The 26,897-nt window shown below is 27.9% G+C and overlaps 2 protein-coding genes across 3 annotated transcripts in view; both read right to left on the bottom strand.

The window, feature by feature from the left end:
- The window catches only part of LOC111612370, a 23,356-nt gene extending 11,268 nt beyond the window's left edge, over window positions 1–12,088 (bottom strand). For both annotated transcript variants that reach the window (XM_023353574.1, XM_023353573.1), the window contains exon 1: window positions 11,944–12,088. The gene's annotated coding sequence lies outside the window, so the exon portion shown is untranslated. The remainder of the gene's footprint in view (window positions 1–11,943) is intronic.
- Window positions 1–26,897, bottom strand: part of LOC111612369 (zinc finger protein 91-like) — a 79,747-nt gene that overhangs the window by 29,065 nt on the left and 23,785 nt on the right. The window contains 10 exon segments of the mRNA XM_023353572.1: window positions 5,839–6,057; window positions 10,253–10,560; window positions 10,936–11,151; window positions 11,214–11,244; window positions 12,220–12,438; window positions 13,180–13,238; window positions 13,469–13,744; window positions 20,442–20,712; window positions 24,526–24,686; window positions 25,072–25,363. Of these exon segments, the coding sequence (XP_023209340.1) occupies window positions 5,839–6,057; window positions 10,253–10,560; window positions 10,936–11,151; window positions 11,214–11,244; window positions 12,220–12,438; window positions 13,180–13,238; window positions 13,469–13,744; window positions 20,442–20,712; window positions 24,526–24,686; window positions 25,072–25,363 (2,052 nt within the window).

Raw genomic sequence — 26,897 nt, forward strand, 5'->3', positions numbered from 1 at the left:
TCGACGTCCCAGGCTTCGTTTTGGCTAGCCCGTCCCTTCAAGACCCGCCCAGGTGCTCCGAGTCATTGGAGATCATCGATGAGAGTTGTGCTGTGCGCCCCGGGGCCATCGCTCTCCGCTTCACTTACGCTGGACGAACCTAAACGACTATCTGGACATTTGGACTTTTATCTTTGGAAAGGATTCGTTTCCCACCTTTGAATAGGCATTACGCCTCGTTATAAGACATTGTAAGAAAATTTATATATTTAATAAACGGGTTAAAAATGGTAAACCTGTCTCAAAGAGTCATTCTGCGCCCACAAGACAGAACGAACCGCTCGGCTGTCGAACACCTCACCCCTAATCGGCTGACCTCACACATCTATATTTTCATTAGACCATCTAAATTCCCCATAAGGTAAATATTAACTCACTGCCCATCCATATAAGTTATTTGCATCTAGATCAGTGTTTCCCAACGTGGGGCCCACGCCCCACAAGGGGGCAATTCGATTGTTAAAGGGGGCAATTTGAAAATGAGTTGTTGACCTTTTTTTTTAGGCATCAGAATTTTTCATCGAGCTATTCGGACTTGAGTAGCTAATATTGGAAAATTAATCGCGGGCCACATAAATTCATTAGACAGGCCGTATGTTGGCCATGCCTGGTATAGCCACTGTATATGTTAGGGGGCATGAAAATTTTAGAAAGGCTTAGGTGGGGCATAGCACAAAAACGGTTGGGAAACACTGATCTAGATATATCAAATAATTAGATTCCTTGTTTTTATCATAATCTTTCATATACCTGTTATTTGCCTTTCCATATCCGTTACAGATTGGGATATACCACTCCTTATTCCTTTTTCTAACATCAAAATCATATCATAATTATAGAGCAAATCTTATCTTACACCTGTCATCTTCAGCATTGCATCCCGAGCAAGACCTGGAGATGTATAGTACCAACAGGATGTAGTTTATAGGTTTTCATGCATACATGTCTAAAATTCTCAAAGATGTAACCTAGTATCAAAACATCTGATTTTACATATAGATCTGAATATTTTCCCATATTTCTAATCTTAAATGCTTCCCATACGTTTTCTGCATGTTCGTAATTTTTATCTGTTATATCAAATTCATTTAATTTACTATAGAACTCTTGTTTTGGAGAAAGTTTATTCATTTCACATTCCCCCCTTCGGATCCATATAGTGATAAGGATATACACGTTTTCTTATTACTAAATCTAATAGGTGTTTAGGAGAAAACTTGGCTGTTTTTCTTAACTGTTTTTTTTTCAAGTGACTGAAGAGTTTATTTAAATTACTTGACATAAATCTAAATGAATCTAACAACCTATGTTTCATATTTCCAATTTTCTTACTAAATGATATATATCTCTCCCCATTGTTTAGTATCAAATCAATTTATTCTAAACGAAAACACCAAAATCTATTCAAATCTTCTGGATAAGTGCATAATATACTTGGATAATTTCAAAGAAAGTTCTGCATTCATTCATTATAAATTAACTAAATACACTATTTTGATATTGATATTCTCTTATGTGATTATGCTTACAGTTATCACAATAATGTTTGGATCTATTGTAAATGAAGAGAATGTTTATAAAATTATATTCCATTTCATTGTAACTCAGTGGGAAATACTGTACGGAGTCGGGTTGTTAACTATACACCATCTTAACGTTTTAAATATAGGCATCACACTACATGAAAACATGTCCTCGTTGCGCGAAAAAATGGAAGATGCCATTGACGATAGAAAGCCATTAGATTTTCAATTTGTAATTCAGAAACATGCTCAGTATTGTGACATTCTGCTAGATATGGACAAAATAATTAGTCCAATGATTTCAGCATATTATCTATTTCAGTAAACAATCACTTTATCAATTTTCTATATTGGTATATACGGTGAAGGATTGAAGATTGTAAAACATGCATTCATATATGGCGGAATCGTTACAAACGTTGTCTTTGCTTTTTCAACTCTTCTGGCAACAGAGATACCAAAATCCGCAAGTTTCTATACTGTTTAACATACTTCTATAATTTTAATGTGTTATTTTGTTTGTGAATCTTAATGATTACTGTGCTGTTTCTTCTTTATCCACGTGTATAATAGAACCAAACAATTATAACCGAAGTAAATACGACACTTCCGCGTATTTCATTAAACATTTTTAAAATTAATCAATGAAACGTGTCAATTAATAACCAATTGGATTTCCTCTTTTTAAACTAACATTATAAACTTTATTTTGTTTAGCATTAACTAATTTTAGAAATGATTTTTCCTTTATTTCATCCCAGGCACTCATAATCGCTATATCTAGTTCATTACATGAAAATATTGATAATGATTTGCATACGCTTTTCTTACTAATATGTTCCACAGGATTTCTATAGGATTCTAGTCTGGGCTTTGATGTATGATTTGAAATAATAGATATGATTATAACAGTAATCAAATAAATATTTCATTGTTTTTTTATGAAATTAAAAAATGATTATGTGACAGACCTTATTTGAGTCGTCAGTACATCTCAAGACTGTAGTTGCCATTTGTACACGGTTACATATTTGTACATCATACTATAATTGGGTTTCTATGTTATTGAATATCTGTGAAACGTGATTCAGTATGAAAAATGAATCTTGAGACAAACATTGATAAAAATCTTTAGCTCGTATTTATTACATTTTCACGAAATTTTCTTTAAAATATTTATTATTGTAAGAATCAACGAATAAATTATTTTTATTTTTAGATGCATCGATTTCGTTTTCAACTCGAACTTCTTTTCTTCCACCAGAAGAATGTCAACGACAAATTAATGGTAATTATCCATTACTCTAACTTGTGAAACTATGAAAACTTTTAAAAGTCGTAATATCTTATTATATACTCTGTTTATGATATAATGATTGGAAAAGTGTTTTTGTATATCAATTACAGATAATCTCCTATAGGAAAAGACTAGGAAAATATCCTCCGGGAATCACTGTAGGCGGAATTTTTACAGTTTCTCGTAAAATCATACCCAAGGTAAATCATCGTGTATTCACTATTATGAAATAAAATTGTTTGTGCAAATTATCACTACGACTTTAAATCTAGTAGTAAAATAAAATTATAAACTTTTTCTTCATCATTCTTTCAGATTATGCAGTCGATGCAATTTTATTTTTCCAGTTTAATAAGCATTAAAACGGGGAAGGATGCTTGCGACGGAATATTGAAGCAATTATCAATATGAGACTGACGACATTACTGGTGTAGATGCAGAAATATACTGCGAAATGCATTCGTTCGATCTTCTTAGTTCTAAACAATTATCAGAAAAATTATAATTTAATTCTGTTTCAACTGGTATAATTAAGTTCGCATAGATAATGATCAGTCGTGAGATTTACTGTTGTTAGACTGAGAGGTAGGTCTTTCTGATAAAAACTTTTAACTAAAAAACTGTGGAAAGTTTTGATGCTGCTAGATTCGTTGGAAACGAGGAGTTTAGTGTAACAGATGACATTCTGGTTTCGTAAGATCTTCCTGCACTTCAAAAAGAGTATTGCACTCGTAAATCAAATTTGGAAACGAACTTTTCATATTTTGTTTCTGTATCATTCCAATCTTCAGTTAGAAGAAATGCTGCAATAATATCTTCTGTCTGAAACAAAATACACGAATTAATTTATTCAAAACATTAATTTTAAAGAAATCTTCAAATACTTTTATGTGTTTTATCCATTGTTCGTTGGTACCCCATTCGCGCATCACCGAAGTCATTTGACATTTAAAACTATAAGTACCCTCACAGCTTTAAACGTAAAGCAATAACGGCAAACCATCTTCTGAAATCAATTATAAGATAAAAGGCGTAAAAATATATAATTTTATGAAATTTTTATCTTACTTCTTTGTTTATTTTACAAACAGAAATGATAAGTTACGTTAGTCATTATATTTCTCGTTCATATTCAATTTCTCTCGAAATAAAATACTGACAAGAGTATGTGAGTTATGGTCCTATTCCTGTCGGAGTGTTTAAAATCTTTACTCAAATAAATATACTTGAGTAAAGATTCAAGATAAAAAGTAAACATGAAAAGACTTGCAATTTCGAATATAATTTAAGAAAAAGAATCAAAAAAGGTTAAATTGTTTTCAGTCTTCTATGACAATTGAACGAGAAAAAAATAAATTAATATAGATAATAACGTGTAATTCTTTTTCTACAGAACGGCACCAAAATTTTGTCTATTAGGTGAAAATATTCTTGAATTTCTTCACTAAAAGGCATTACTTGTGTGACTCATATAAGTATAAAAAATCTAATTTCTTTATCACTAACATTTTCTTCTTTCAAATTACCTTTTTGAATGAACTGTTATGTCAAGCGTTCATTTAAAACAGTTTATCTAGACTGAGCATGCACAAAATAAAAATTTAAAGATTATTATACAGGCTCGAAAAACTGTTCAATTAGATATAGTAATACATCGATTTTCGTCGATAATCCGTCCGAAAACAATCGGCGAAATCCGAAACCGACATAACCGAGGCAATTATTTAAATATAAATCAATGTAAATCTAATTAATTTGTTCGAGACACTCCAAAATACAATATCAAAAACCAATTTCATAGAAAATGAGTATAGTGTTTATAGTAACAACAATAAAAAATAATTATAAAAGACTAATATGATGGCCTGCGAGACAAAATCGCTATCTAACTGTTGTTGATTCATTCAAATTAATAATTGCTGTTCGACATGTTCAATTGTATGCGTGGTATTAGTGTATCACCACATTTTTTAAAATTCTAGCAAAATCGATACCATCTATCAGTTGAAACATATAATACTGTACATTGTAAACGAGAATACTTGGGTTTAAACAGTAGGCTTATTCGAGTTTACTCATGGATACCTTGAAAGTTCAATATCCATTGTTCTTGAATGTGCTTTGTAATTCTTTATACTCGTTGTAAAAATGAAGTAGAAAACTTTTCATTTAACATTCAGAAGTGTTTATGTATATTCTGGAATGTACATTTTCGCTTTGCAAGAAAACATACATTGACATAAAAGTACGAACAAAACTTTCAAATATTATGCAGTTTCTATCAAATAGTTTTCGTTATAAATGAAATTAGATGTATATTTTCCACGACGATTTCACATATATCGCGAAGTGTAACTAAGCATCTTCACTAAATATTTAATTTTTCCTTTTGTTATTAAATTTTGAAATATTAATAATCTGATATATTATTAATTTAATATAATTTGGAAATTAGTTGTCCAGAATTAATTAATCAGACGGATGGAAGCTTCTTTCGTGTTCTTTCAGAAAAACTTCGTCTAAAAATTGTTCACAACAGAACGGACATTCCAAATAAGTATCGTCAACGTTTATTTCTGGGAAGAATTCCAGTGGCGACAATGATTCCAATTGAATAATTTCTAAATCGACGTTAAGGTTTTCAAGAAATTCTTCACAGTCTTAACGTAATTAACTTATGGTTTTTTATCGAAGGTGATAACTATTATAAAACAACAAAATTTTCCAGCGCCAAAAGAACAATAATGATATTTACAGTCGCTTATTGATATTATTATTTTAATATTTGTTTGTGTAAATGAACACAGTTGCATCGAGTATTGTTTAAAATATTAATTTAAAATTTTATATTATCCTGTAGAATTATATTCTGTCTGTTTATTTTATAACTTTTATCGCTTTGATAAAAAAAAAGGAAAATGGAAATATAGGAACTTGTGATAATATTTACTTTAGATAAAATTTCATCAGAATGCGTACGTGTGTTGTTCCAAATGGGATTTCTGTGTAAAACTTTCTTTACAGACATTGTAATTGCACTTGAACGGCTTTTCATCCGAGTGCACTTTCATGTGCCTTGTTAAATGACCCTTCTGGGTAAAGCTTTTTTCGCACAAATTGCATTGAAACGGTCTTTCATTCGCTTTCACAAAGAAATGTCTTTCCACATGTCGGGCATGTGGAAAGAAATTTTCTGTCCTTTTAAAAAGAATGCGTTGAATAAATATAAATAATTAGTAAAAAACTTAAATAAAAATTATTCTCGATAATATAAATTATTGTTACATATTATAATATTATGTTAATATTGTATTATTATGTTGTAATATTGTAAGATTATGTTAATATGTACTCTATCATCGATATAAAATTGAAATTGTCAGTTTGTGTTATTTCGTGAATTTCTAATAAAACAGTTTGTATAATACATTTTGAATTTCTCAAATTAAATAAAAGATTACACTTACCATTATGATTTTACTTATTTTGATTCAGTTATCAAATTCAGTCTATTAATTTCAAGACGAAATTATGTTAAAACAGAATACAACAATGCACCGAAATAATGTAATTTCTTGATTGTTATGTTTAGATTATATTAAGTATGTTTAATTGCGTATGTCCTCGAACCTAAAAATAATTGAAAACACAAAACGATACATACATCTTCTGTATTGGAGAAACGCATATGAGGAAACAAATAGAGTAACGCTATTTCTGTTTCTTGCTTAACTTATTTTTAAATTATTATTATTTTAATCAATCTGCACAATAAGCAGTAACAGGAAAAGCACGGTTTGGTAATTGTCAGTCGGAGTGTGCGAGTTTACACGAATAGAAATGCGTACAATTTTTGGGTATTTGGACTGCCAAAATAAGGAGTATATTCAAAATTATATTTTTATTTCTATTGTTATAAATTCTTATTTTTATTTATTTATTTATGATAGTGAGGCCATAAGCGTATTACGTGTAGTTTATTCGGATGAGAAGTCATACAATTACAACTATAATGGCTGTGAATATAGTTATGAACAGAAAGATCAGTTGAAACAATACACGTTTGCAAGACATCAGAAGGAACTTTTATCCAATGTAAATGCACGGAAGTTTCTATATTATTATTTTTAGGCCGTGAACACACATGCGTAGAAATCGCCATAAAATCTTGCATAAAACAGAAAGCGTAAAAATTTTTCTAAAATTTTGGCTGAACAATAACTGAAAAAATGTCCCAATAAAAAAAAATGAAAAAAAATTTCCCAATAAAGAGATGCTGTTTTGTAATGACAAAGTAAACACGTGATTTTTATTCTAATAATGACGACAGTGGCGGCTAGCCCTAGACACTCTCCAAAAAACGAAAATAAATGAAATAGAAGATTGAATTAGTGCGCATGTTAAGAGGAACAAATTATATGGTTTACATTTTTTATGTACATAGATATGTCTGTGTAATTAAAAGTATTTCGGAGATTAATTTCATAGAAAAGTTGTCAATTCGCATCAAAAAATAACTCTTGTGCAAACTATACACTGCAAATAAAAATGGTTTTAAAGCACCTTTATACACGCTTTCTGTAACGACTTAAGCGCACTTTAACTGTTATTAAAACTGTTTAAGAACACTTTTTACTGTCAAAATACAATATTAATTTTACAAGTACACAAAAATTGCTCTTAAACAAAATTTTTGAAATAAATCGTTTAAATTTTGTATATAAGAATTTATAATTGTAATGTAAAATAATAGGTATTTATAGTGTACATCAGTTTAAATTACGTTTGCAAATTTGGAAAACTAGAAAATTATGTTGTGAATGTTCCATTTATCACTTTTGAATGTTAATATGTAAATTAAACTTATTATTACGTTTTTAATGTACAAAATTCTAAAAATAATAAAACTTAAATTTCAGGGTTCGTCGTACACATTGTTAAGAGTAAATATAAAATAGTATACAATACGTTTATTTATCTCTTACGAAACTGTAATAAAAGTGATTCGTACGTAGAAATAAATAATATACAACTTAAATACAATAAAATTGTAAATCTAATCTGATTTATAGGAAATACGATGCCATATTTTTAAAGTCTACAATTCTAAAATATAGAGTAAACTGCATTGCAACATGTTCTGTTACAAAAATTATGTTTGGAATTACATTCTGGAAAATGACGATTTAAAAATTTTAATTTGTTTCACAAAAATATATACAGATTGTATATGAAACTTATAAACAAAATATAAAATGATACAAAAAATTTATCCCTGTTTTGTAAATTCTTGAAAATATTTTAAAGCTTTTTGATTGAGCTTATATCAATAATAATCACGTTTCAGAAATTATTACCATAGTTTTTCTATATTGTATTCGATAATCTACATTCAATAGATAATACAACCTAATAAACAATGATATAATTTATTACAAGTTAAAATTGATTTGTTTTAGTAAAATATTTGTGAAACTGCAACAGATAACTCTTCTCGAATGTAAGTATTTTAAATTAAAATCACTGCATATGACGCCTAATTAAAAAAATTTTGTATTTTTGTGTTAAAATCTACTTTTACCTATTAATACTTTTACATTATGTGTAAAATTTAAATTAACAAATTAATTGAAGTCTGCGCTTTGCTGCGAGATTAGTATTTATATAACGTATTATCTTCACATCATAAAAAAGTACATCCGCGGAATAACTGTCCAAATGGTGCCTGTACTGCACCGTTACACAACACATGTTAAATCCAGGAAATACATGTATATTTATATACATAATACATACGGGTACAAATGTTTTATATATTCGAGACACTGTTCTTTTTTGGAGAGTGAAAAACAATAATATATTTTCGAAATATCAATAAAGACAAATATTGACAATAAAGATGATGAACAATGTAAAGCAGACGACAAAGTCGATAATCCTGAATCGTCGGAAATAGTATTTCGATGTCATTTATGTTTTTTCAGCACTCTCTCGAATGAGAAATTTCTAAAACATAAGCAATATCATATTGAAGACATTCCTACACGTCAACGGTTCTTATTCCATTTTTTCTTTAAAAATAAATTGTATTTTTAGAATTCACGTTTTAATTAAATAGAATTGTTGGTATGGGTTTCTCTTTAAATTTAACGTAGTTTGTAATTAAGTCTTAAATGACAGATGAAGTTCATTTAACGTAACTGGTGTAATTGGTGACTTGTTGATACACTTCGAATCATGTGTTATATTTAGCTGGGATAGTAGCATAATCGCAAGTGTTTTTTAATAAACATTAATCACACCCTTTATTGCAAAAAATTCATGTAGTTTACCGACTTATAACAAAATAATTTCTGCTACTCAAACAATATTGTAGATGACAGAAACATTATTAAATAACTGTAAATCAAATAATCAGCGTTTAATGTTATTTCCCGTTTGTTATATATACTTGTCAGTCCATGTAGATAAATGTAGATAAATATGATAAATCTTAATTAAGGATCTTACTCGATAAAGAAAATCTTGAGGTATTATCAGAAAGTGACTGATTTTATTGAAAAGAAACATCCAGAAAAGGTTCACACTGGCTGCATTACTGATCAGAGTAATGACGTTTGCCTATGTCATTTTAGAAATATTTTAAAAAGTTAGAAATAATTGAAACGCTTAGTAAACAATCAAAAAATTTGAATACCTACAAACAACTTAAAGACTTTATCAAAAGCTTGAATTATGTTTAATTTTGTATGTTAATTGTTTTTTGTGTATGTCTGTTATGGTCTGTTTGTATTTTCATTTTAAACTGGAAAAAAGCTAATGGCTTACATGATAAATAAAGTAAAGTAAATAATTAACTTGAAATAGTTTAGATATAAAAGAGACAGAAAGGTGCAATTTTTTAAATTGAATCGAAATTTATTCAATTAAAGCTTATCGACTTTACAAATGTAAAACATTAATTAAGTGTAACGTCGATGTTTGGTCTTTTGGTTTTCTGAAGCAATAAATTGAAAAAATAACTTAATAAGTTTTGTTTTTTTCAAATATTATAAATTTTCTATCATATAATTTTCGCTATAAATTAAATTAAAATGTATACTGTCTACGACGATTTCACATATATCGCGAACTGTAACTGAATACTGTATTCAATTTTGCTTTCGTTATTAAATATCAAGACGTAAATAATCTAAAATATTATTAATTTAATATATTTGAAAAATTAGTTGTCCAGAATTAATTAATCAAACGGATGGAAGTTTCTTTCGTGTTCTTTTAGGGAAACTTCGTCCAAAAATCGTTTACGACAGAAAGGACATTCCAGATATGTTTCTTCAACGTGTATTTAATATATTTGAAAAATTAGTTGTCCAGAATTAATTAATCAAACGGATGGAAGTTTCTTTCGTGTTCTTTTAGGGAAACTTCGTCCAAAAATCGTTGACGACAGAAAGGACATTCCAAATATGTTTCTTCAACGTGTATTTCTGGAAAGAATTTCAGTGGCGACGATAATTCCAACTGAATAGTTTCTAAATTGACGTCAACGTTTTCAAGAAATTGTTCACTTTCTTTTGAAGTGAAAAGATTATCTTGTGATGAAATTTCTTCAAATTCTATTGACTGTGGTATTTGAAAACGTGTTGATGGTTGTTCAAGCGATATTTTTTGCTCTCGTTGAACGTCTTGTGTACATTCCTGAAAGTAAATAACACAAATAGCATTACAGTACAACATTTACTAAAATGTAAATTGAAAAAAATATGTAATAGATAATTATATACTGTATTATATATTTGTAATGCTATAGAATAAAGCGTTAATGGCTGATATTTGACAAAGAATCCAGAATCGTTGTATATTTCTAATACAGGAGTTTTCCTGTTAATTAAAAAAACTTTTCTTGGAGTATCTAATAAAACAAATACACATGTGTACAATATATGCGATAAATGAACATTGATACAATGCGTGCTCGTTAAATAAGTGAAGTTATTATCATAATTTTTTTCATTTTAATAGTCGATTGTGTGTTGAATATTTAGTCATTAATTAACCTATTTATACACTTACTTCGGTGCAATATGGAGTTTTCTCTTTTAGATGGATGCTTCTGATGTGTCTGTTTAGACTACTTTTGGTATTGAAAGTGGCATTGCAAAAATTACAGGAAAATGGCCGCTCTCCGGTGTGAGTTCTCATGTGAGTGTTTAAAGCAGCGGGAGACTGACAAACTTTTTTGCAGATTTTACAAATACGACTCATTATCTTCGGATCGTTCGGTGGAATCTAATTATTTTAAAAATNTCATAAGCAAAATGTTAGGCATCTTCCGCCGAATCACTACACACAACTTTATTTTCCCCAAACATACTTATGTAGCTAAAATTAGTTTTAACTAATGTTAAAAGTTAAAACTAGTTTTCTCTAAAGTCAAAACATGTACAGCAGTAAATTAACTAGACAAAACCGATTTTGTCTAGTTAAAACTAGAATTTACTGTAGTCAAAAATGAATTTGAGTTAAAACTAGTTTTAACTAGACAAAACCGATTTTGTCTAGTTAAAACTAGAATTTACTGTAGTCAAAAATGAATTTGAGTTAAAACTAATTTTAACTAGACAAAACTGGTTTTAACAAAGACATTCAGTATAAACTAGTTTCAACTAGTTAAAACGCGTTCTAACTAAAAACGGGTTTTGGCTGTAACACATACATAATGCATTTCAAATGCATGCGTGCATTTTAAAATGTATCATAAATGATATGATAGGATCATAAAATATGATTTTATGCAATTTTAAAATGCATAAAATTTACTTGTTTACCATACGAAATAAGTAAATGCAGTGCCCTTGGTGAAATCCAAGTAGTATATTTATGCCCTTTCTGCCCCACAAAAACCGAATCTTGCAAAATTCAGTGAATTTAATCGAAAATCAAAGCTAGTAAAAGTGTAAATATTAAAAAAAGTCAAGAGTAATTATAAAAAATAGTGAATGCCATTTATTACAAAAAATCATGATTAATTAACAAACTGAACTACATGTGCTTTATGCGCTTTCTTACAATCTTTCATACCTCTTTATACAAATTTTAAATCACTCGTGTTGTTTAAATCCATTGTTCTTTTATTGAATCGATTAGGTAGAAAAACTTCAAATTCATTCTATTCAATTTCAATTCAAATTCATTCTATTCATTCTACTAATTTTTTTTTCTTCATAGCCAGNTGTAGAATTATATTCTGTCTGTTTATTTTATAACTTTTATCGCTTTGATAAAAAAAAAGGAAAATGGAAATATAGGAACTTGTGATAATATTTACTTTAGATAAAATTTCATCAGAATGCGTACGTGTGTTGTTCCAAATGGGATTTCTGTGTAAAACTTTCTTTACAGACATTGTAATTGCACTTGAACGGCTTTTCATCCGAGTGCACTTTCATGTGCCTTGTTAAATGACCCTTCTGGGTAAAGCTTTTTTCGCACAAATTGCATTGAAACGGTCTTTCATTCGCTTTCACAAAGAAATGTCTTTCCACATGTCGGGCATGTGGAAAGAAATTTTCTGTCCTTTTAAAAAGAATGCGTTGAATAAATATAAATAATTAGTAAAAAACTTAAATAAAAATTATTCTCGATAATATAAATTATTGTTACATATTATAATATTATGTTAATATTGTATTATTATGTTGTAATATTGTAAGATTATGTTAATATGTACTCTATCATCGATATAAAATTGAAATTGTCAGTTTGTGTTATTTCGTGAATTTCTAATAAAACAGTTTGTATAATACATTTTGAATTTCTCAAATTAAATAAAAGATTACACTTACCATTATGATTTTACTTATTTTGATTCAGTTATCAAATTCAGTCTATTAATTTCAAGACGAAATTATGTTAAAACAGAATACAACAATGCACCGAAATAATGTAATTTCTTGATTGTTATGTTTAGATTATATTAAGTATGTTTAATTGCGTATGTCCTCGAACCTAAAAATAATTGAAAACACAAAACGATACATACATCTTCTGTATTGGAGAAACGCATATGAGGAAACAAATAGAGTAACGCTATTTCTGTTTCTTGCTTAACTTATTTTTAAATTATTATTATTTTAATCAATCTGCACAATAAGCAGTAACAGGAAAAGCACGGTTTGGTAATTGTCAGTCGGAGTGTGCGAGTTTACACGAATAGAAATGCGTACAATTTTTGGGTATTTGGACTGCCAAAATAAGGAGTATATTCAAAATTATATTTTTATTTCTATTGTTATAAATTCTTATTTTTGGTAATACTCAATAGGAGTGTGTGCGTTTACACGAATGGGAATGCCTACAGTTTTTGGGTATTTGGACTGCCGAAATAAGGAGTATATTCAAAATTATATTTTTACTTTTATTGTTGTAAATTATTATTTTTATTCATTTATTTATGACAGTGAGACCATAAACGTGTAGTTTTTACGTGTAGTTTATTNTATCATATATACTTATATTGTGTCTGTTTATTTTATAACTTTTATCGCTTTGATAATTGAAAAATAAAAACGAAAATGAAAATATAGGAACTTGTGGTAATATTTACTTCAGATAAAATTTCATCAGAATGCAATGCGTACGTGTGTTGTTCCAACTCGGATTTACTTTTGAAGCGTTTCTTACAGTCATAGTAATTGCACTTGAACGGCTTTTTATTTGAATGCACTTTCAAATGACGAATCAAATTGCTGTTATCCGAAAAGCTTTTTCCGCACGAATTGCATTTATACGGCTTTTCACTCGTGTGAATTCGCATGTGTGTTTGCAAACTATATTTACGTCGAAATTCCTTTCCGCATATCGGGCATTGCTGCTTTCTGTCCTATTAAAACAATTCGTTGAATAAATATAAATAATTAGTAAAAAACTTAGATTAAAATTATTCACATTATTATAAATTATTGTTATATATTTTAATAATATGATAAAAATATTAATAATATGTACTGTATCTTCGATATAAAATTGAAATTGATAGTTTGTGTTATTTCGTGAATTTTCAATAAAACAGTTTGTAAAATTCATAATGTATTATACAAATTAAATAAAAGATTTCACTTACCATCTTGACTTTACTTATTTTGATGCAATTATCGAATTCAGTTTTCTAATTTTAAGACGATATTTCGTTAAAACCGAAAACAACAATGCACCAAAATAATGTAATTTTTTGATTGTTATGTTTCGACTATATTAAGCGAATGATTATATAATGGCGCATGTCACTGAACCTAAAAATAATTGAAAACACAAAACGATATCTTTTGTATTGAAGAAACGATGTGAGGAAACAAATAGAGTCACGCTATTTCTGTTTATTGTTCAATTTATTTTTGAGTTATTATCATTTTACTCAATCTGCACAATAAACAGTAACAGTAAAAGCACGGTTTGGTAATATGCAATACGAGTATGTGAGTTTACAGGAATGAAAATGCCTGCAATTTTTGGGTATTTGGACTGCCGAAATAAGGAATATATTCAAAATTATATTTTTACTTCTATTGTTATAAATTATTATTTTTATTTATTTCTTTATTTATGACACTGAGGCCATAAACGTACTACAAGTAGTTCATTGAAAGGAGTAGAATTATAATGGCTGTGAATTTAGTTATGAACAGAAAGATCAGTTGAAACAATACACGTTTGCAAGGCATCAGAAAAAACTTTTATCCAACGTAAATGTTACGAGAAGTTTCTATATTTTTATTGTTAGTACGTGAAAACACATGCGTAGAAATCGGCCTAAAATGGAGTATAATACAGAAAACGTAAGAGTTTTTATAAAATTTTGGCTGTACAATAACTTAGAAAAGAGTGGCGCATTGCCCCTACTTATTACCCGCGTAAAATTCCCCAATAAAGAGATTTCTTTTTCGTGAGGTCAAAGTAAACAAGTGGTTTTCATTCTAATACTGGCGACAATGGCGGTTAGCACTACAATTGTGACAGTCTCCAAAAACCGAAAAATAAATGAAATAGAAGAGTCCATTAAATCCGTTCGAGCACATTAGTGTCTTTTTGACAAAAATGTGATAAGTATAAAACAATTGTATTTAAAAAAAGTTTATGGACGGCCATAGGTGCTAAATTTCAAATAACAGGTAGGTATAGTTGAAGCGATATATAGTATTCAGATCACATGTTACTTTCAATTCGGAAAACAAGTCTATTAATTTAATTTTTTTGAATTATAGCAGAGTCAGCAAAGAAAGAATGAAGGATTTAAAGGGATAGATATATAAAAAAAATACAAAAAAATTAGCACTGTTAATGGCAGCAGTTTTTCCTATTCGGCCAGAAGTTTACGTATGTGTAATCTGGCATAAAAGCGTAAAGCAGAAACTGAACCTGAAACTTTCTGATTCACTTGTTTGCCACACATTTTTACACACGTGGGTTCTTGGCTTTATATTTCGATACTTAAGGTGATGAAGTTTAGAAAATTAACATATGAAATATTTCTATTATATCCGATATCATTATATTAAGTAATATAGAAGATGTAGTTAGTTTTAAAAATGATAACCAACGAATCTGTACTAATTTACAGAAACCAAGCGTAAAATAATTAAATTGATGAGTAATTTTAATTAATGTTGTCATTTTATAAGATTCAGTAAACACTTCGCTTTTTTCCGGTTTAGAACATTATTAAAAATTGTGAATTGATTAACATTTCTTTCATTTTTCGAGAGTTTCAAGAAATAAGTTAAAATCCTTTATAAAATCGGAATTACTACTCATAATAAACACATTGGTGTAATTAATACTGTAAATAATACTAAACACTAGTTACAAAGAGTTTAAACTTTTAGAATAAACTTTCTTTCCAATTTTTATTTTTATAGTTAATATTTCTATTTAGAAACAAAACATATATCTTTCACGTGTTTTTACTTTCTAATTAATATTTCCAATATACAAAGTAAATACACCAGAAACAGGTGTTTTATCGCTAATTGTTATAAGGAGATTAAAATTATGGTATACGTTATTGTCATTTTACAATTAATTTTGCTTGGTTTCAAATACACTTTTAATAATTGTTGTACGACTATGTTTAATTGTATATATCAATAATAGTATGTTGAAGAATCTTGTCAGTGGCGTTTCTATAAAATAGTTTATATTAATACTTAAACGAAACCTCTATATAAAATATCAAACGATTCACAAACATTCATATTCATAAACAAAACATTCGTACTTAAACAATTATATTTTATGCTTTATTATATTGTGGACATATAAATCAATCTATAATTAGATTCCGTTGTATGACCCAAAAATAACAAGCGGTAAATGTCTTATTTGCACAAATCTTTTCCCAACTCCAGCTTCTTTAAGAAATTATATAAAAATTCACATTGGGGAACTTCCATTTTCATGTAATATATGCAATGACAAATTCAGGCACAATGGAAAGTTACATCGGGGAGAAAAATCTCTAACTTGTTTTCAGGTAAGTGTACAAGTATTTTTAACGACTGAGCATTCAAAAAATATATTAAAACCTCGATTCACGAATTCATTCTGAGCAGGTAATGCTTTTTTAGAGCAGAAAGTTCGTTATATACGTTTTTTTTATGTTGGTACGTAAGTTAAGAAAGACAAATTAATTAGTTTACATTTCTTACTTATATAGATATGTCTGTGTAGTAAAATTAAGTATTCCAGTAATTAATTTCACAGAAAACTTTCAAATTCACATCAGAAAATAACTTTTGTGCAAACTGTACAGTGCAAATTTTAAAAACGTTTTTAAATCACTATTAAACACTCTCTCTGTAATGATTTAAGCGTACTTTAAGTGTTCTTAAAAGTGTTCTAGAACACGTTTTACATTCAGGATACAATCTTTATTTCACCAGTACACAAAAATGACTCTTCAACAAAATTTGTGTAGTAAATCGTTTAAATTTGTACAAAGTAATGCTTTCATCTCGTATTAAATTTATAAAATATAAATAATAAATTTTTAATTTAGACATTTCTATAATTTAATTTGGAATTGCATTAAATTTACTAAAACGCTTATTACACCTAAAAATCCTACTTTTTTCTAAGCATTTCTGTAAAAACCGCATCGTCTTACTGTAAATAGTTTGTGAGTTATTAAGTTTTTAAGAGTTTTATGACTTTTGAATCACCCTGTATTTGTAAAGCCATGCAATTTCATAAAATGTTATTACTCTGTGAATTTTAATTATTATTAGTTTTTTCTAAAATAAAACTTCAAATTTCGATAATATATTATAATGTTTTCTAATACATTTATATTATTTTCGTGTAAACATCTTAAAGAATTTATTGGTAAATATTATTTGTATGTATGGAAAAAATATATAACTGTGAGGCTGATTTTTGTTTCTGTAATTAAATAATTACTCGCTTTTCAAAATTTTTATTACTCTGATAAACTTACTTCTACTCTAACACCACTTTGAATAAACAAATAAATATTATTATTATTAAACGGCTAAAAAATCCTCCGTCAAGCATCACCAATACGTTATACGAGAAAGCAGAGATTTTAAAAAAGTCAAAAGTTGTTAATTAATTAAGTAAGTAAATTAAGCAGTTAATACTATCTGTAAATATATAAACGGCTTGCTGTATATTATATTACAAATGTAAATTCGTCTCTGTAATCCAAAAACACACTTTGGTAGACGTATCTTACAGCAATTTCTGGTTAGCAACTTATCTTTTATTTTTCATTGGACTACAAATATATTTCGGGTTGGTATAATGTACCCCAACCCCTCCTCAGTGCTAATTCAAATAAAACAAAAAATATTAAAACAGGACAATGTTATATTATATGAAACAAACCAAATCACAGAAAACACTTACATTTTCTCATTATGTAAATTATAAGAATTGTTTCTTTTTTATTTCACAAATTAGGGAGTGGGAGGACAAACCATCCTCATCCTTAATCTATATTTTAACCTAAATTGTGTATTTCATATTAATATACATCTAAAATTCAACAACTATAACTTCCAACAAACAAACTTTTATAATACTCACAATTATTTAAAATTCTTTACACGTAGGTGTATAACAGACGTAGTACAAAATTGTTAGCAAAAACCTAATTTACGTATGTAAAAACTTTTTGATACACAAACAATATCTTCTTTATACCAGTATCAGGATTACAATGAAAAAGTTCTTTTACAAATAATTTTACCATGTTTAAACATAATTATAACATTTTAACTTGTTTTAGCGTCATCTATTAATGTATACCAGCGGCAATCAATTCGCATACCTTCTGAGAGATTTATTAAATTATTTTTTTGTTTCCTTATTTCTAAATGTTTTTTAAATTTTCTTTTATAAACATCTCTTTCAAAATGCAGAATTTTTATATTATTTCGGTTAATTTTACAATTATTGTTATTTGTATGATCATACCACGGGGAGTTATCGTACTTCAATCTAATTGCCGCTTCATGTTCTTTTATTCTAACATCTAACATGCTCCCTGTTTCACATATGTACATATATGGATTTTGACAATCACATTCTAACCTGTATATAATACCAGCTTTTTTTAGGCAATCTATATTATTAATACTACTTTTATTAATGTATTTATATATATTCTGTGAAATTTTATTGGTCAAAGATGGGGCCAAACAAATGTTATAATTTTTAAGGCTATTACTACAATAATCAAAAATATTTTTAATATATGGAAATCTATTATATGTTTTTTCATTTTTAACCTTGGTATTAAATCTGTTTTTTAAGTAACAAGTTTTCCATTTAGTAAGAATAAACTTTGGGTAAGCATTCATTATATATTTTATTTCTAAATCTTTAAGTTTAATATTTTTATTATGATCATCAGTTATTCTTGTATATATATTTTTTAATTCCATAAGATAACAATTCTTTTTTATGTAATCTGGGACACAAAAATGATAATTTATAGTTTTATTAATGTTACAAGCTTTATTATATGTTATAAAATCAAATTTATCAAGGTTATTTAATATAGTTATATCTAGGTAATTAATTCTTTTATTTACTTCTTCTTCAATATCAAACTGAATGTCCTTATTTATATTATTTATAAAGTTATGGATAGTTTCTTTATTAGTTAAATTACTATTATATATGATCAAATAATCATCAACATATCTCATTATTAATTTTATGCCATGTATTTTACTTATTTTTTTATCAATATCAATCATAAGTAATTCAGCTAATTTTGGCCCCATCTTTGACCCCATGCTAATACCAATTTTCTGTCTATAAAATACTTCGTTAACCTCAAAATAATTATTATTGTATGCAAATTATATTAAGTTTATCAAATTATTATGTACATTAAGTTCACTTAAACTTTTTTCTATTAATTTCCAATTTATACTGGGATACATATTTTTTATGTCTAAACTCATTAATTTATCAGAATTATCTTTTTTTCAATTTTTTTTATCCTATTAATGACAGTATCAGCATTTTTAATACTATATACAGAATTTTCATAACATTTTAATTGTTGTTTTATATAATGTTCTAAATTATAAAGAATGGAGTATTTGAAATCAACGATAGGTCTAAAGTTTTCTTTTTCTTTATGAGGTTTTAATCTAATATTTAGAGTAGAGATTCTATTATTTTTGAATTTCCATGTAATTCATTGTGATAATGTTAAAGTTATTTGTAAAACATTTTGTTCAAGTTTTATTAAATTATGTGTATAGAAAATTATTTTATATAAATAGAGCTAACGAGGTGCTGCAGAGTAATTTTCTTAGGTGTTCTAATTGACACTAGCAATTACGCACATTACGAACAATTGTTTTAAAAAATTTTTTCGACTGTAATGTAAATTTAATCTTTAAAATTAACAACATTTTATAATTTTAACGGAGAATTAATAATACAGTGAACAATAAAATAAGCTTTTCTGGTGTTTTTCATTATACAATGCAAATACTAAATTAGAAAATAAAAATACGAAGATGTATCTTGTTTTTATCAGTGGGTAAGAGTAATAATTGTGAAGAATGATTCGCTTAATAATTTAACATTGTTGTAATTAAAATTTTAAATTATTCACATTGGTCATAGGTTATTAATTACACTGATAAATTTATTATGGTAAAGTCTATGCCATTTTATAAATGTTTATGTGTGATTAATTAACAAAGGTAAAATACAGAAAACGGGTTTGCACAAAAATACAAAGAAACGTAATTAATTTACAGTTTTTTTATCGAAGGTGAAAACTAATATAAAACAACTAAATTTTCCAGCGCCAAAATAACAATAATGATATTTACAGATGCTTATTGACATTATTATTTTAATATTTGTTCGTGTAAATAAACACAGTTGCTCCAGTATTGTTTGAAATATTAAATGACGGTTTTATATTATCCTGTACAATTGTATTGTATCTGCTTATTTTATAACTTATATCGTTTCGATAATTGAGAAATAAAAACGAAAATGAAAATATAGGAACTTGTCGTAATATTTACTTTAGATAAAATTTCATCAGAATGCAATGCGTACATGTCTTCTTGAAAGTATTCTTTCCGTGTAAAGCTTTCTTCACAGCCATTGTAATTTCACTTGAACGGCTTTTCATCCGAGTGCACTTTCATGTGCCTTGTTAAATGACCCTTCTGCGTAAAGCTTTTTTCGCACAAATTGCATTCATACGGCCTTTCATTCGTGTGAATTCGCATGTGTACTTGCAAATGACTTTCACGAAGAAATGTCTTCCCACATGTCGGGCATGGATGTTTTCTGTCGTTTTAAAACAATGCGTTGAAAAAATATAAATAATTAGTAAAAAACTTAAATAAAAATTATTCTCGATAATATAAATTATTGTTACATATTATATTATTATGTTAATATTGTATTATTATGTGGTAATATTGTAAGATTACGTTAATATGTACTCTATCATCGATACAAAATTCAAATTGTCAGTTTGTGTTATTCCGTGAATTTCTAATAAAAAAGTTTAAGAAATTCAAAATGTATTATACAAATTATATGAATGTTTACACTTACCATTATGAATTTATTTATTTTGATTCAGTTATCAAATTCAGTTTATTAATTTCAAGACGAAATTGTTAAAAGAGAATACAACAATGCACCGAAATAATGTAATTTCTTGATTGTTATGTTTTGATTATATTAAGCATGTTTAATTGCGCATGTCCTCGAACTTAAAAATAATTGAAAACACAAAACGATACATACATCTTCTGTATTGAAGAAACGAATGTGAGGGAACAAGTAGAGTATCGCTATTTCTGTTTCTTGTTTAACTTATTTTTGAATTATTATTATTTTACTTAATCTGCACAATAAGCAGTAACAAGGTAATACTCAAGGATTTGGTAATACTCAATAGGAGTGTGTGCGTTGACACGAATGGGAATGCCTACAGTTTTTGGGTATTTGGACTGCCGAAATAAGGAGTATATTCAAAATTATATTTTTACTTTTATTGTTGTAAATTATTATTCTTATTTTTATTTATTTATTTATGACAGTGAGGCCATAAGCGTATTACGTGTAGTTTATTCGGATGAGAAGTCATACAATTACAACTATAATGGCTGTGAATATAGTTATGAACAGAAAGATCAGTTGAAACAATACACGTTTGCAAGACATCAGAAGGAACTTTTATCCAATGTAAATGCACGGAAGTTTCTATATTATTATTTTTAGGCCGTGAACACACATGCGTAGAAATCGCCATAAAATCTTGCATAAAACAGAAAGCGTAAAAATTTTTCTAAAATTNCTTTACTTATTTTGATGCAATTATCGAATTCAGTTTTCTAATTTTAAGATGAAATTTCGTTAAAACCGAAAACAACAATGCACCAAAATAATGTAATTTTTTGATTGTTATGTTCTGATTATATTAAGCATGTTTAATTGCGTATGTCCCCGAACATAAAAATAATTGAAAACACAAAACGATACATACATCTTCTATATTGTGAGGAAACAAATAGAGTAACGTTATTTCTGTTTCTTGTTCAATTTATTTTTGAGTTATTATCATTTTACTCAATCTGCACAATAAACAGTAACAATAAAAGCAAGGTTTGGTAATATTCAATACGAGTATGTGAGTTTACAGAAATGGGAATGCCTGCAATTTTTGGGTATTTGGACTGCCGAAATAAGGAATATATTCAAAATTATATTTTTACTTCTATTGTTATAAATTCTTATTTTTATTTATTTATTTATGACAGTGAGGCCATAAGCGTATTACGTGTAGTTTATTCGGATGAGAAGCCATACAATTACAACTATAATGGCTGTGAATATAGTTATGAACAGAAAGATGAATTGAAACAATACACGTTTGCAAGACATCAGAAGGAACTTTTATCCAATGTAAATGCACGGAAGTTTCTATATTATTATTTTTAGGCCGTGAACACACATGCGTAGAAATCGCCATAAAATCTTGCATAAAACAGAAAGCGTAAAAATTTTTCTAAAATTTTGGCTGAACAATAACTGAAAAAATGTCCCAATAAAAAAAAATGAAAAAAAATTTCCCAATAAAGAGATGCTGTTTTGTAATGACAAAGTAAACACGTGATTTTTATTCTAATAATGACGACAGTGGCGGCTAGCCCTAGACACTCTCCAAAAAACGAAAATAAATGAAATAGAAGATTGAATTAGTGCGCATGTTAAGAGGAACAAATTATATGGTTTACATTTTTTATGTACATAGATATGTCTGTGTAATTAAAAGTATTTCGGAGATTAATTTCATAGAAAAGTTGTCAATTCGCATCAAAAAATAACTCTTGTGCAAACTATACACTGCAAATAAAAATGGTTTTAAAGCACCTTTATACACGCTTTCTGTAACGACTTAAGCGCACTTTAACTGTTATTAAAACTGTTTAAGAACACTTTTTACTGTCAAAATACAATATTAATTTTACAAGTACACAAAAATTGCTCTTAAACAAAATTTTTGAAATAAATCGTTTAAATTTTGTATATAAGAATTTATAATTGTAATGTAAAATAATAGGTATTTATAGTGTACATCAGTTTAAATTACGTTTGCAAATTTGGAAAACTAGAAAATTATGTTGTGAATGTTCCATTTATCACTTTTGAATGTTAATATGTAAATTAAACTTATTATTACGTTTTTAATGTACAAAATTCTAAAAATAATAAAACTTAAATTTCAGGGTTCGTCGTACACATTGTTAAGAGTAAATATAAAATAGTATACAATACGTTTATTTATCTCTTACGAAACTGTAATAAAAGTGATTCGTACGTAGAAATAAATAATATACAACTTAAATACAATAAAATTGTAAATCTAATCTGATTTATAGGAAATACGATGCCATATTTTTAAAGTCTACAATTCTAAAATATAGAGTAAACTGCATTGCAACATGTTCTGTTACAAAAATTATGTTTGGAATTACATTCTGGAAAATGACGATTTAAAAATTTTAATTTGTTTCACAAAAATATATACAGATTGTATATGAAACTTATAAACAAAATATAAAATGATACAAAAAATTTATCCCTGTTTTGTAAATTCTTGAAAATATTTTAAAGCTTTTTGATTGAGCTTATATCAATAATAATCACGTTTCAGAAATTATTACCATAGTTTTTCTATATTGTATTCGATAATCTACATCCANGGAGTAGAATTATAATGGCTGTGAATTTAGTTATGAACAGAAAGATCAGTTGAAACAATACACGTTTGCAAGGCATCAGAAAGAACTTTTATCCAACATAAATGTTACGAGAAGTTTCTATATTTTCATTGTTAGTACGTGAAAACACATGCGTAGAAATGGGCGTAAAATGGAGTATAATACAGAAAGCGTAAAAATTTTTATAAAATTTTGGCTGTACAATAACTTAGAAAAGAGTGGCGCATTGTCCCTACTTTTTACCTGCGTAAAATTCCCTAATAAAGAAATTTCTTTTTTGTGACGTCAAAGTAAACAAGTGGTAAACAAAATTATATATACATTGTATATGAAGCTTATAAACAAAATATAAAATGATACAAAAAATTTATCTCCGTTTTGTAAATTCTTCAAAATATTTTAAAGCTTTTTGATTGAGCTTATATCAATAATAATCACGTTTCAGAAATTATTACCATAGTTTTTCTATATTGTATTCGATAATCTACATTCAATAGATAATACAACCTAATAAACAATGATATAATATATTATAACTTATAATTGATTTNTCATCTTCTAATATATGTCTCTTATCATCATGTGGTGATAATGCTAACTTGTTTACCTTCATAGAATAAATTTCATGCTTTTTGTTTCTAATCAGATTGACTGTTCTATATTGCTCCCTTTTATTAAATAAACAGTCTTTATAATCCTCAAATGATATTCTGTACTTAACAACACATTTATTAACACCTTTGGCTTTCTTTTCTCATTTATTCTTAACTTTGAAGGCATACATTTTTGCTTTTAATCCAACAAATTCGGCCATTATATTTACATTATTATTATCTTTCATTTTTCCTAAAACTTTCTTGTTTACTCTAGGATATTATTGATATTTCCATATTGATTATTCTCAGGGTAATCAGATGTGTCAAAGTAATCTATCATTCCCTTCGTGTCTTGATAGACATCATCTATCTTTATATCATATATATAACTGTCTGTATCTTTATATCCAGTCTTTGAGTCATCAGGTATCTGTGTTACATCTATATTTTTATTAGACCATCTAAATTCCCCATAAGGTAAATATTAACTCACGGCCCATCCATATAAGATATTTGCATCTAGATACATCAAATAATTAGATTCCTTGCTTTTATTATAATCTTTCATATACTTGTTATTTGCCTCTCCATATTTGTTACAGATTGGGATATACCACTCCTTATTTGTTTTTCTAACATCAAAATCATATCATAATCATACAGTAAATCTTATCTTACACCTGTCATCTTCAGCAGTGCATCCCAAGCAATACATGGAGATGTATAGTACCAACAGGATGTAGTTTATAGGTTTTCATGCATACATCTCTAAAATTCTCAAAGATGTCACGTAGTATCAAAACATGTGATTTTACATATAGATCTGAATATTCTCCCATATTTCTAATCTTAAATGCTTCCCATACGTTTTGTGCATGTTCTAAATTTTTATCTGGTATATCAAATTCATTGAATTTACTATAGAACTCTTGTTTTGGAGGAAGTTTATTCATTTCACATTCCCCCTTCAGATCCATATAGTGATAAGGATATACACCTTTTCTTATTACTAAATCTAATAGGTGTTTAGGAGAAAACTTGGCTGTTTCTCTTAACTGTTTTTTTTTCAAATTACTGAAGAGTTTATTTAAACTACTTGTCATAAATCTAAATGAATTTAATAATTTAAATTTCATATTTCCAATTTTCTTACTAAATGATATATATCTCTCCTCATTGTTTGGTATTAAATCAATTTATTCTAAGCGAAAACACCAAAATGTATTCAAATCTTCTTCTGGATAAGTGCAAAATATACTTGGATAATTTCAAAGAAAGTTCCGCATTTATTCATTACAAATTAAGTAAATACACTGCTTTGATATTGATGTTTCCCTATGTGATTATGCTTACAGTTATCACAATAATGTTCGGATCTGTTGTAAATGAAGAGAATGTTTATAAAATTATATTCCATTTCATTGTAACGCAGTGAAAAATACTGTACGGAGTCGGGTTGTTAACTATACACCATCTTAACGTTTTAAATATAGGCATCACACTACATGAAAACATGTCCTCGTTTTGCGAAAAGATGGAAGATGCCATGGACGATAGAAAACCATTAGATTTTCAATTTGTAATTCAGAAACATGCTCAGTATTGTGACATTTTGCTAGACATAGACAAAGTATTTAGTCCAATGATTTCAGCATATTATCTGTTTCAGTAAACAATTACTTTATTAATTTTCTACAGTATATTGGTATATACGGTGAAGGATTGAAGATTGTAAAATATGCATTCGTATATGGTGGAATCGTTACAAACGTTGTCTTTTCTTTTTCAACTCTTCTGGCAACAGAGATACCAAAATCCGCTAGTAAGTTTCTATTCTTTTTAACATACATCTATAATTTTAATGTGTTATTTTGTTTGTGAATCTTAATGATTACTTTTCTGTTTCTTCCTTATCCACGTGTATGATAGAAGCAAACAATTATAACCGAAGTAAATACGACACTGGAAGATCCGTATGTACTGGATTACCGAAGTAAATACAACGTAAAAGATTTACAGGCGCTGCTGCGGTGTTTTGGGTCTTGCGAGAAATCGAACATACTTTTAGACCCATCTATAAATTTTCTAATTAGTCTAAAACAGGGAGTCCCAATTCTTGCATTCTGTGAAAACGGATAAGGTTGACTATAACGTAATAATCTTAATTTTCGCTATCGTTACTTTTGGCCGAGCAACGCCGGACCTACCTGCTAGTAGGGTTTCTGAAACGGGATTCCGGGATCCCGGGATCCCGGTTGTTTTTTTAACCCGGGAAATATCCCGGGAAATTTTTCTTATCCCAGGAAATCCCGCAAATTTCTTAAAAATTCACTTTTTTTCTTATTTTGTGTTAAGGTTGAGGAGTTTTGCAAATAGAAAGCATAATTAACTCATTCACTGCCAGAATACATTTGTATTTATTAATTTTAAACCTACCTATTAGTTTTTTTAAATTTTTGCTCGTTATAGCATGTCACAAATGGTCAATAATCAATATATAGCTTATTTGTGGCATGACTATAAAAATTCTTTACTTGTCGGAACCTGTAATATCTGGAATAATTGTGCTTACGCTGTCTTGAGTTTTAACCATGCCCAGTAGCTTCAATAAATGCCTGACGCCAGATTGTGCAAATTGGGC

This window comes from Centruroides sculpturatus, unplaced genomic scaffold, assembly GCF_000671375.1.
Source record: "Centruroides sculpturatus isolate CEXI.00-Female unplaced genomic scaffold, Cexi_2.0 scaffold1675, whole genome shotgun sequence".
NCBI lineage: Eukaryota > Metazoa > Arthropoda > Arachnida > Scorpiones > Buthidae > Centruroides > Centruroides sculpturatus.